General features: G+C 39.9%; 1 protein-coding gene across 2 annotated transcripts in view; it reads left to right on the top strand.

Moving 5' to 3' along the window:
• TTC17 (tetratricopeptide repeat domain 17) overlaps positions 1-13,112 on the top strand; it is a 116,924-nt gene that overhangs the window by 100,212 nt on the left and 3,600 nt on the right. For both annotated transcript variants that reach the window (XM_055301187.1, XM_055301186.1), the window contains exon 23: positions 12,175-12,294. In XM_055301187.1, coding sequence (XP_055157162.1) covers positions 12,175-12,294 — 120 coding nt within the window. The remainder of the gene's footprint in view (positions 1-12,174; positions 12,295-13,112) is intronic.

Here is a 13,112-nt window from a genome sequence, read left to right as displayed (position 1 = left end):
AGCCTGCTTCTCCCTCTGCCTTCTCCCTCTGCCTGTGTCTCTGCCTCTCTCTCTCTCTCTCTCTCTCTCTCTCTCTCTGTGTGACTATCATAAAATAAATTTAAAAAAATTTTAAAAAAAAGATTTTATTCATGAGAGACACAGAGAGAGGCAGAGATACAGGCAGAGGAAGAAGCAGGCTCCTTCGGGGAACCTGATGTGGGGACTCGATCCCGGATCCTGGGATCACAACCTGAGCTGAAGACGGACGCTCAACCACTGAGCCACCCAGGCGTCCTGAAACTTTGTAGCTCTAAATAGGCTTATTAGTTAAAAAAAAAAAAAAAAAAAAAAAAAAAAGTTAATGATCTATGCTTTTGCCTCAAAATCTAGAAAAAGAACAAATCAAGACTACACTGAGATATTTCTTGTCAATGACATTGGCAGAAATCCACAAGTTTGGTAGACTCAGTAAGGCTGTGGGGAAATTGGAACTGCTATACATACATTGGTAGTGGATATGCAAAATGGAATAACCTTTATGGAGAGAAAATTGACCGTATCTAGCAAAATTATATGTTCATTCACCCATGTAGCCAACTTTCAGGAATCTTAGTTCTAAGATGGTAAAAAAATTCATGTAAGAAAACCTATGGATAAGGCTGTTGGTTATAGCCTCATTTGTAATAGCAGACTGGAAACAACCCAATTGTGCAACAGGAGACTGATTAAATAAAAAGTCCTCCGCGGATGTTTATTGGGTGTGAAGGTCCACAGAATGGAGTCTTTTACAGCTGTCGAAAAGAATGAAGACGGTTTCTGTAAACTTCTATGAAATAATCTCCGGGATATACCTAGTGGGGAAAAAATAAAAGTGGAAAACATCATTATCTGTGATTACTATTTTGCTTTTTAAACAATGGCAAGGTGGGGGATATATGTAGAGAAACATTTTAAAATGGAAGAGTAACTTTTAAAAATACTTTTAAGTGATTTTCCATTGAGGGAAGAAGGAAATTGGATCAGAAAGACTCGGCATGAAGCTAGATTTCCTTGAGTCTACATTATCTTTTCTATTTGACTTTGGAAACAAATACTCTGTGTATTTTAATAAGGCAATTCGTAATTAAAAGTAAAATTAAATGAGCCCATTCTGTATCCAGTTGGTGGTCTAACCACATCAAGGGGAATTTTCCAAGTGACTTTAAAAGATAGTTGTTTAACTATCCCCCCAATGAGATTTACTCTAAGCACAAAAGAAAACCTTATTCGTTTTCAGTAATACTATTGTTAATATTGATACTGTCCTGAGATTATAGGTGTATGCAATGCAAAATAAACGAGTAATTTTGTTGGTGATGTTGAGAACTAGAGGTTAGGTATGGGTGAAGGACAGAAAAGTGTGAGAATGAGGATGTTAAGAAAACATTTATAGTTGTGAATTAGAAATAACTGGTAAAACTTTCTCATATATTTACACATTTCCTTAATTTGCTGAAAAACTAGTATCAGTGAGTAACCCAGTATTGATAAGCACACTTGGCACCCAGATGTTGATCTTTAGATACCATTTTGCACTAAAAGGAACCAGAATTCCATGGAGAAATGGCTTCTACCAAGTCTGGGAAAGCAGAGAAGCTCCCAAAGTCAACAAAGTTGTGTCAGAACTCTGAGCCAACTGGAATATGCTCCCATTGGCCAAAAATGGAACACTTTGAGTAGCAAAAATCAACAAAGCAACTGAGTGGGTGAAACACACCACATTTCTAAAACTATATTAAACGATATTTATACCCTCGAATTAATAACCATGAAGGATGTGGTCTTGGATGATGCATGGGATCAACTTAGATTTATTTTTGTTTTTTAATGGAAAAAGAAAATAAGCATGTTTCCTTACTTTCTAAATGAACTGTACTTTGGGGTAAATGATGAGTTGATGAGAGGAAAAAAATCTCTTTACTCTTTATAGTAATATTCCAACTAGTTAACTGAAAATGATGAAATTAGCATAGTACAGTTTTGCTGCTCCCAACTAATCTGGCAGTGATCATCACTCGCTGTTACCTCACCAGTACACTCAGACAGTGTGTAGTACCGTTGGAAGTTCACATTACCACCTGTGAAGTGTTTGGCCACCACCCCTTCTCAGTAAGTCAGATCCGAGACAGCCAAGCCTCTGACTGCCAACTAACGAGGATACAGGGGACAGAGGAGCCTGTTCAGTGGCTCCGAGGATGCCATCAGCAGAGTCCAGTCAGTGGAAAACTACAAGATAAATAATCCTATTTTTCTACAGAAATGTTAAAGATAGATGAGGATGAACCCTAGAGATCAAAAGAGACTTAAGGAATACATTAACCAATGGCAACATTATAAGAGCAAATGAACTTGTATAAGACAACCAAGGGAAAATAGGAATATTGGTGATCCTAAACAATTTTCAATATTTTAAGCAAACTTTATTAATCTTACATTTTAAATGTGAGTTTCTGTCTTTTAGAGGTACACATTGGAAAATTTACTGGTGAAATTATATGAAGTCTGGGATTTGCTTCAAATTAATGTGGATGAGAGTTTAGACAAAATCAGAAGTGGCCATGAGTGGATAAGCATTGAAGCTGGATGATGAGTGCATAGAAGTTCTAACAATGTCATCTTCTTTTGTATATATTTGAAATTTCTCATTATGAAATATTTTAAAATGTTATTTCACAGCTGAGAAAAAAGCATATCAGAAATGAGGAAGTTAAAAAAACAAATTGACACATCTTAAACTAAAAATATATTTATTATTTAGACCAAATATTCATGGGGTGAATTAGACTCAAATAGTGAATTGCAAGCTTTGTATAAAAAAATTACCTAAAATATTATAGAGACAAGAAGATAAGTGAATCAGCAAATTCAGGAAGCATGCTGTATTCTAAGCTGGATAAATAAAAACAAATCCGTACCTAGCTACATCATAGTAAAACAGCAAAGACAAAGGTATCTTAAAAGCACCTATTTCAGTCAAGGTACTGTCAGGAAAACAGAAAGGACATCAGGTATGTATGATGTAGAAGAGTAAATAGACAATTGATTACATTGTTGTGGAAGGGTGAACAGGAGAAAAGGAAACACCTGACTGGGGTAAGCCAGTGGTGCCAACTGCTGGGCCTGTGTCCCACCCCTAGGATGAGGAGCAGGCAGTGGGGTCTTCTAAATCTAGGCATTCACAGGAGTCCTGGCAAGTGGAGCCTCTGCTTCTGAAGAGGGAACGTAGCCTGACTGCGGACGGGATACAGTGAGGCTGGGCCTGGGAGTGCAGTGACACTGACAGGAGCACCACGCCAGCAGGAAGCATAGTCCCTTCTCCTCTTGCCTCCAGTCTTCTTGTGTGCACATTTGCAGATCTTAACAGGAAGCCTGCTAGCAAAGGAGAAATACGGTTTGCAGAGTTCCAGCCACAGTACCACAAAGCAGGTTATAGAATTTTGGATTTGCATCTGATCATTTAATAAATACCACAACATGAGTACATGAATGTATTCATTAAACAGATATGTAGAAAGGCCTTCTGTGTGCCAAATATCTTTAAGTGCTTAGGATAGATCAGTGAAGAAATATTTCGACAAAGATCTCTGCCCATATGGAGACAGAAAGGACAGATTACCTACAGAGGAGGGATAGTTAAAATGACAGCCTCTCTCTCATAGCAACCGTCTAAGCCAGATGATAGTTTTGAAAGCATACTGGGCCCCCTAGGATTGCGTACCTTACAATGAGAGAAGAATAAAGACATTTAAAGGTAACTGGAAAAAGTTTATTAGCAAGAGCCCTGTCCAGAGGAACTTTTCTGTATGAAAGCCAAAGAAAGATTGTCTGAGACAGTAGAAGATTTGCCAAGCAAATAAAATGATACAGGCATGCAAACCCAAACAAACATTGTCTGTAGAAAATGATAATTTGTGGGATTTTTAAGAGAAATGACTGAACTAAAATACCATGCAAAACAATATGTATCTGAGGGTGAGTTGATCTGAGTTACAGTGTTCAAAAGGCCTCTTCGTGTTTAGGAGGAATGAATTAATATATTGCTTGGACTTTACATTAAATATTGAGTAAAGAATTAAGGTTCACTGTTAAAAAGATTGCACAGATCCCAAATCTTTGAGGATAAAATAATGAAGATAGGAAGAAGAGGAACCAAAAAAATCAAGAAATAGGTAAAAAGCAACATTTAAGGATCAGAACAACAGCAGCAAAAAAAGATAAGAAATAGAAGCGAAGAAGTAAACAATCTTAAAAACAATGTGTAACAAGGAACGCCTGGGTGGCTCAGTTGGTTAAGCATCTGCCTTCAGCTCAGGTCATGGTCCCAGGGTGGTAGATCCATGATAGAGCATCAAGCTCCCCCCCCCCACAGTGGGGAGTCTGCTGTTCCCCCCGCCCCTCTCCCCACTCATGTGCTCACACACGGTCTCTCTCAAATAAAATCTTTTTTAAAATTCTGTAATGTAACAGTCACAAAATGTCAAATTGGAAATTTTTAAAAGGAACCACGTTTTATTAATTCATACCTAAAACATAATATAAATGTTGAAAAAAATGGAAAAAGCTGCACCCAATACTTACTAATCAAAAGAAAGTAGGTATAGTTATATTAATTACCTAAAAACATCTATTTCAAAACAAAAAAATTTTTAGGGGCAGAAAAGGACTATGTAATGATAAAAGATTTAATTCACCAGAAAGACCGATTCTAAACTTACACATACCCAATAAAATAACTTCAAAATATATAAAGCAAAAATCATTGATCTACTGAAAAATTAACAAATACCGGGATACCTGGGGGGCTCAGTAGTTGAGTGCCTGCCTTCTGCCCAGGGCGTGACCCCAGGGTCCTGGGATCGAGTCCCACATCGGGTTCCCCACAGGGAGCCCACTTCTCCCTCTGCCTGTGTCTCTGCCTCTGTCTGTGTCCTCATAAAGAAATAAAATATTTAAATAAATAAATAAAATCTTAAAAATTAACAGATACCAACATAAATACCTTTCCCGGGGATCCCTGGGTGGCTCAGTGGTTTGGTGCCTGCCTTCAGCCCAGGGCATGATCCTGGGATCCCAGGACGGAGTCCCACATCTGGCTCCCTGAATGGAGCCTGCTCCTCCCTCCACCTGTGTCTCTGCCTCTCTCTCTCTCTCTCTCTCTCTGTGTGTGTGTGTGTGTGTGTGTGTGTGTGTGTCTCTGATGAATAAATAAAATATTAAAAAAATAAATAAATACCTTTTCCCCACTGTTGATAAGCCAATTAGTGTCTGAATCTATATTCATGAAGTGTGTTAGCCAGAGGTTTTCTTTTTTGGTAATACTTTGTCTAGTTTTGTTATTAGGTTAATAATCACTCTGTATATTGAGAAGTGTTCCCTCCACCTTATTTTTCTCTCGTAATTCTGGTGTTGATCATTTGTTACCTTTTTTCTTTTTTTTCCTGATCAGACTGACTAGAAATTTATTCAGTTTATTGTTGTTCTCAAAGAACCAAGAACTCAAGGTTTTTAGATCCATTGATTTTTCCCTGTTGTTTTTATTTTCTCTTTCATTTATGTCTGCTCATATCTTTATTATTTCCTGTCCTCTGCTTGCTTAGGATTTAATTCACTGAGGTTTTTTTAGTTTCTTGATGTGGAAGCTTAGGTTATTGATTTGATCCCTAGCTTTCCTAAGGTAGGTCTTTAATGCTAAAAATTCCCTCTAAATTGTACTTTAAGTATATAACACAAATTTTGTCATATTTCCATCTTTATTCAGCTTAAAATAGTTTATAACTTTCTTTTTAACTTCCTTTTTGATCTGTAAGTTGTTTAGGAGTATTTTATTTGGGTTTCCAACTATTGGACATTTTCCAGATCTCTTTCTTTAAGTGATTTCTAATTTCATTGCAGTAAATGAACATAGTTTGTGTGACTTAAATTTTTTAAAACTTACTCATACTTGTTATATATAGATATTATATCTTAAGTATTAATAATTATATAATAACATATTAATATATAATATATTTATATATGTTATAGAATATAATCTGCCTTGGTACCATGTACTTCAGAAAAGAGTACTACTACTGTTAGAGTATTCTAGAGATGTCATTTAGGTCAAGTTGTTTGATAATATTATTTGTTTCTTCTTTATTTAACTGATTTTTTCTTGTGTGTATTTCTTCTATTCAGTTATTGAGAAGCATGTTGAAATCTACAACTACAATTCTGAATTTGTGCATATTTTATTTTCTACCAGTTTTTGATTCTTTCTTTTTTGAGTTGTGTTGTTAGGTGCAGAAATCAATGAAACAGAAACCAAAAATAGAATGGAGATCCACAATCCAAAAATTGTTTCTTTGAAGCACTAGTTAGGCAGAATTAATCAAGAAAAAAATAAGCCACAAATAACCAATATTGAGGGAAAAGGGAAGCAAAACTACAGCTAAAAAACTAAAAAGAATTAGAAAATGATACAATTAACAATTTTATGCCAGTAAATTTGAAAACAAATGTAAAGAAGACAAATTTCTATAAAAATGTAATTACCCAAATTGATTTGGGTATTATAACTCAAATAAGTTGAAGAAATAGGCTAAAAAAAATTCTTACAAAGAATATATAATCTGTTGATTTTACATATGAATTCTAAACTTTTAAAAAATATACAATCTCAATATAAACAGATTCTCTTGGACAGCAGAAAAGGGAACAACTTCCCAATTGATTGCTTGAGACAAGACTAGTGTACCTTGAAAACAAAACTAGACAAAGACATTATGAGAAAAATCATGCTCTAAGCTCATTCATGAACATAGGTGAAAACCATAAGCCAAATTTTAACAGACTAAATCCAATGACGTCTATTTTTCTTTTACAAGACGCACCTTGATCAAGTTGGATTTATCCCAGAAATACAAAAATGGTCTGACTTTAGGAAAATCTTTATTTCATCAACCAAATTAAAGGATTAAAATTATGAAATTATTTCAGTAGATTGCATTTGATAAAATACAATACCATTTATGATGTTAAAGCTAATCCAAATTCAGGAATAGATAAGGACTTACTTAATCTGATGAGAAGAATCAACAAAATATTACAGCAAAGATGATTCTTTTTTTTTAAGATTTTATTTATTTATTCATGTGAGACACAGAGCCAGAGACACAGGCAGAGGGAGAAGCAGGTTCCCTGCAGGGAGCCCGATGGAGGACTCGATCTCATGACTCAGGGATCACGACCTGAGCCGAAGACAGACGCTCAACCACTGAGCCACCCAGGTGTCTTAATGATTCTTAATGGAGAAATATTTAAAATAATTCTTTGAAATCATGAAAGAGAATGCCTACGTCACTTTTTCCTCAAATTTGTACCAAAAGTCTTAGCAAGTACAGTAAGTCAAGAAAAATAAATTAATGGCATAAGTATTAGGAAGAAAAAAACCAAAATCTTATTCAAAAATTATGTTATTACATAGCAAACCCAAAATACTACAAAAAAATTTTTTAAGATTTTATTTATTTATTCACTCATGAGAGATACAGAGAAAGAGAGAGAGGCAGAGACACAGGCAGAGGGAGAAGCAGGCTCCATGCAGGGAGCCCGACCTGGGACTCGATCCTGGGTCTCCAGGATCACACCTTGGGCCAAAGGGAGCACTAAACCACTGAGCCACCCGGGCTGCCCAAATTTTTAGAAATAATAACATTTTTATCAAGATGGCTGCCTATAAAGTCAATAAAAGTAAGTTAAATTTCTATACAGCAGCAAAAAGTATTAGGAAACATAATTTCCAAAATGAATTTCCATCATCATAAAAATATAAAGATCCCAGTAACAAATGTTACAAAAATTTGTAAGCCTTGTCTGCACAAAGTGATACAACTTTATTGAAAGTTGTATTACAAAATACCTAAATAAAGAGATCTATAATGTTCATGGATAAGACGACACACATCATAAGCATGTCCGTTTTCCCCAATTTGATTTATAGAGTCCATGCTACTATAATCAAAATACCAACAATTTTTTTTTAGGGTACTTAAAAACCCTTTACAGGGAAGGGTAAGAAACAGACATGACACTATTGAAAAAAATGAGGTGGTGAGAATTGCCTTACTTTTATGAAAACTTATAAAACAAGCCATTATGCCATGTGCTCAAGGATAAACAGAAATAGTGACAAGGGGGTACTAAATAGAAGGCCCTGAAGCATACTCTGACATTCACAGGACTATGGAGAGACCAATAGGGAGAGGGGATTGCTGAGCTCATTCATCCTCACCTCATAGCTTACACATACAAAGGAATTCCAGGTGAACCAAGGACTCAAGTATCAAAAACAAAAACCTTAAAAATTAGAGTAAAATGTAGGAGATGATCCTTCTGGCCCTGGAATATAAAATGATTTTTTAGGATATTAAAACACTAAGTAAAAAAGAAAATGTGAATAAATTCAATTACATTAAAATTTAAACTTTTTAAAATTAAAGACATTTTTTTAAATGAAAGAGCTAAGCCAGAGTTAAAGTATGTATAACACGTTCCACATACAAGGACTGACATGCAGAACATATAGACCAATTGATGAGAAAGATAAATAATAAAATAGAAAGATACCTAAAAAAAATATTAACAGAAGTTTCCCTTGAAAAAAGATATGTGTGGCCAATAAACACAAGGAACAATTTCCAGTCCCACTAATGATCAGGAAATGCAAACCAAGGCTGCAGTAAGATGCTATTTTACTCCAACTGATGATACCAAGAAGCAGAAAGGCTACAAAGCAAGAAGCACTTCTATGCATTGCCGACGGGAATCTAGACTGTTCCGGCACTTTTAGGGAACAACTTAGCATTCCCTCGTTATGTCGGACATTTGCATGTCTTGTAAGCTGGCAGTCCTACTACCGCCAGGTGTCTACTCTAGACTAGAGAAACTCTGCCCATTACTTTGCAACAGGAAACCTAAAAACAGGAAGTAACTCAGAGCCCCCATCTATGGAAAATGGATAAATACATTACAGTATGTTCACTTAGTGGACATTTAATTGTGTAGCAAATTGAATGAGCTAAAGCTACACACAACATGGATGAATTCTAGAAATAAGTGTTGAGTAAGAACTTCAAGTCCCAGAAGACTCCTTACACTATTACACGACTTCTGTAATGCACAGGAAGGGAGTACACTGAGTATGACACCGTTGAAGCAAATATGTGTGCGTGTGTGTGCGTGATGGAACAGTGTTTTAAAAAGCAACGGAATAACGAACACAGCCTTTAGGACAGTGTCTGCCTCTGGAGAAAAGGCGAGAGGCGGGAATAGTGTAAGAACGTTCATTCCTGACTAGGGTGGCAGCTTCTGGGACAGTCATTTTATGTTTTACAGCATAAGTATGTTTATGTAATCGTTTATTATGTGTATAGATAATTATATATAAGTATGCTCTTTCGTATATATGAAATATTGGCATTAAAAAAAAAGATAACTTTAGTTTGAAAAAGAATCCTTTTGAGAATCCAGTCTAAAGGACGAAGTCCCTAAGAAGGGGGAATAAATCGGGCAGCTTCAGGTTGCTCCACAGCAGCCCTCCGTGCCGGGAGGCAGGCAAGGGAACGATGCCAACACGTTATTCAAAGAAAGAAAGAATGAGCCGTGGCTTTACATTCAGCCAGCAGTCCTGCAGGTATGAAGGCCGCAAAGTTTTGAACACATAGGGCTATCATAACAAAGCACCACAGACAGGGTACCTGAAACGGTGGAAATGTGTTCTCACCCATTGTGGAGCCCCCGGGCCCTTGACCTGGGGTGGCTTTCCTCTGAGGCTCCCCTCGGCTGCAGGTGGCTAGCCTCCCACTGTCCTCCGCACCCAGGACCCTGACGTCTCTTCCTCTTCTATAAATCCTTCATATAAACCCAGTCTTACTGGATTACTTCATATAAACCCACGCTGGTGGCCTCATTTTAATTTAATTACCTCCTTAAAGACCTTATCTCCAAATACAGTTACATCCTGAGGTACGAGAGGCTGAGATTTCAACCTGTGAATCTTGGTGGAGCGCAGTGCAGCCCATGCCAACAATCTCAGAGTACCGTTCCCGCCAACAGTATTGGGCTGAACCTCAACCAACCACGAGATGATTGGGGAAACCACCCAAAAGTAATGTCAGTGATCAATTAATGTATTTAAGTGCACAACCAATAGGAAAACAAACATGGGGAATAGGGTGATAGAACAGAATGTAAATACTATATGCCCTGACAATGAAGAATGATTAAATCACCAAGAAATTAGATTGGAAGAAAGAAAGAAGGTAGAAAGCAGGGGAAGTTTTCTGATTGTTTCATCTGTAATGGCTGGGAGTAAGAGACCACCCATCCAAAGGGGCAAATGAAATAGATGGGAAAATCCACAATCAGACCTAAATTAAGTACTGAAATTTTGTATATGGTAAAAGTAGCATCTCACTGGGGGAAGAGAGATGAATTATTTGTTAAGTCTTATTGAGACAACCTAGTAACCTGGGAAAATTAAAATTGGATCTCTGTCTTTTATACCGAGTTAAATTTCAAAGGGATCAAGGATTTAAATGTAAAAAATGAAACTATAAAAATTTCTAGGGGAAAAAACATGCTAAAATTCCTTGATAACTGTGAAGTAAGCAAGATCTTGTCAGCTACAACTGAAAATCCAGAAGCCATCTGAATTAATAAGTTGGGGATCCCTGGGTGGCTCAGCAGTTTGGCACCCGCCTTCAGCCCAGGGCCTGATCGTGGAGACCGGGGATCGAGTCCCACGTCGGGCTCCCTGGATGGAGCCTGCTTCTCCCTCTGCCTGTGTCTCTGCCTCTCATGAATAAATAAATAAAATCTTCTTTAAAAAAATTAATAAGCTGAACTATGTAGAAATCAGAACCTACATCACACAAAAAAACCATAGGTCCAAAGGCAGACTCCAGGAAACTGAGGGACTGTATCTGTGATTCATACCACAGACAAGGGACTAATCTCCCTAGTACGTATATGTATATAAGGAACTTTTTTAAATAGATGAAATAAAGACCTTACAGAAAAGCGAACAAAATGTAAGAACAGATACTTCACAGAAAAGAAATACAAAGAGCTGTCAAACATGAAAGGTGGTCAGTTCCACTCGTAAGAGAAATGCATATTTAAACCCCATTTTTTATCTCCTAACGGAGTCGAAGAGTTTAACAGACTGTGGTGAGGCTGTAAGGAAACAGGGACCCAGGTACTTCTGGTGGGTGATTAAATTGTCGCGAGCGTATGGAGAGCAGTGTGTGCTGATGACACGCGTATCCCCGTGTCTGCATCTGGAGTTGAATCCTCTCAGTTTCGACTCAGGTCAGGATCTCAGCACCTGGAGGCCGAGCCCTGAGCCCGCGTCTGGGTCTGCACTCAGCAGAGGCTGCTTGAGATTCTCTCTCCCTCTGCCCTTCCTGCTCAGGCTCACACTCTCTCTCCCTCTCTCTCTCCCTCTCTCCCTCTCTCTCTCTCCCTTCCCCTCCCCCTCTCCCTCCCCCCTCCCTCTCTCCCTCCCCCTCTCCTTCCCCTTCTCCCCCTCTCCCTCCCTCTCTCCCTCCCTCTCTCCCTCTCTCTCCCTCTCTCCCTCCCCTCTCCCTCTCTCTCTGTCCCTCAAATCTTAAAAAAAAAAAAAGCAGAGTGCAAATGATTGTTACCTCTTACATAAAAGTAATACGTTGCTTCATAGAGAAAGTGGGGAGTATAAGCCTATATTCATATTTGCTGACATAACCAGTAATGAAATCCTAGAAAGTTCCATGGGACCAAAACCTAAAATAGTGTTTCCTTGTGTCAATAGAGACAGGAAAGAGGGGGAGAGTTTTCACTTACAACTTCATGTAATTTTTGGTCTTTGAAACATGCAAATGAGTTACCTGTTCAAAAAGTTCAGTGAATTTTTTTTAATAAGTTAATTTAAATCCAAAAGAACACGCGCGGGAAGGAAGCTGCCATGTGCAGTTGAGCGAATTCGGGCCAGACCTTCAGCCCCGGAGCCGCAGTGTCCTCACGCGGAGAGGGACGCAGGCGGCGGCCCGGGTGGTGCTCCTGTTCGGAGCCTCGGGGCTCGCCGGCCCCTTGCTGAGCCCCGGCCTCGCGGCCTGTCCCTTCGTCCCTTCGCAGAACCAGACTTCCTGGGTGCTCTCCAGCATGGCGGCCCTCTACTGGAGAGTGAAGGGCCAAGGAAAGAAGGCCATCGACTGCCTCCGCCAGGCCCTGCACTACGCGCCACACCAGATGAAGGTGAGCTGCAGCCCCGCTCCCGCACTCCTGTGCTCAGCCCAAGTTGGAAAGGCCTGGCAGGGGGGATCCCTGGGTGGCGCAGCGGTTTGGCGCCTGCCTTTGGCCCAGGGCGCAATCCTGGAGACCCGGGATCAAATCCCACGTCGGGCTCCCGGTGCATGGAGCCTGCTTCTCCCTCTGCCTGTGTCTCTGCCTCTCTCTCTCTCTCACTGTGTGTGACTATCATAGATAGATAGATAGATAGATAGATAGATAGATAGATAGATAGATAGATTGATTTTAAAAAAAAAAAGGAAGGGCCTGGGGGCCTCGAGGATGCCCACCTCGGCTCGGCCCGGCCCTGTAGGCACGCCGGCCGCGCAGCCTGTCCCGGGGCCTGGGGGCCTCGCTGCCACCGCCGCTCGCATCCAGACCCGAAGCAGCCTCCGTGGCGTCCAGTGATTGGCCGCTCCTGGCCCTTGACTCATCCTTCTCCACAAAAACAAAGGCCCTGCGGCTCCGGGTCACCCCGACCTTTTCACAAATGCCGGTTGTCGCTGCGGGTCCGCAGGCTGGCTGGGGCCCGGAGGCCGCTTCACGCACGGGATGCCCGGGCCCTGCGCTCGATGCTCTGAGGGACACTGAGGGCCCAGCGGCGCAGCCTTTACCCTTGGCCCAGGCCGGGCCCCCGGGTCCCAGGATCGAGTCCCGCCTTGGGCCCGCAGGCAGCTGCTGCTCCCTCCGCCGGGGTGTCTGCCTCTGGGTCTCACGGGTGAATAGATGAAATCTTTAGGGAACTCAGACACTCGGTACGACAGACAGCAGGCCTCCCGGTGCAG

The sequence above is a fragment of the Nyctereutes procyonoides genome, unplaced genomic scaffold, assembly GCF_905146905.1.
Source record: "Nyctereutes procyonoides isolate TBG_1078 unplaced genomic scaffold, NYPRO_anot_genome, whole genome shotgun sequence".
In the NCBI taxonomy this organism is placed as follows: domain Eukaryota; kingdom Metazoa; phylum Chordata; class Mammalia; order Carnivora; family Canidae; genus Nyctereutes; species Nyctereutes procyonoides.
Note: the sequence above shows the minus strand (reverse complement) of the source record. Positions and strands in the feature narration are given on the sequence as shown.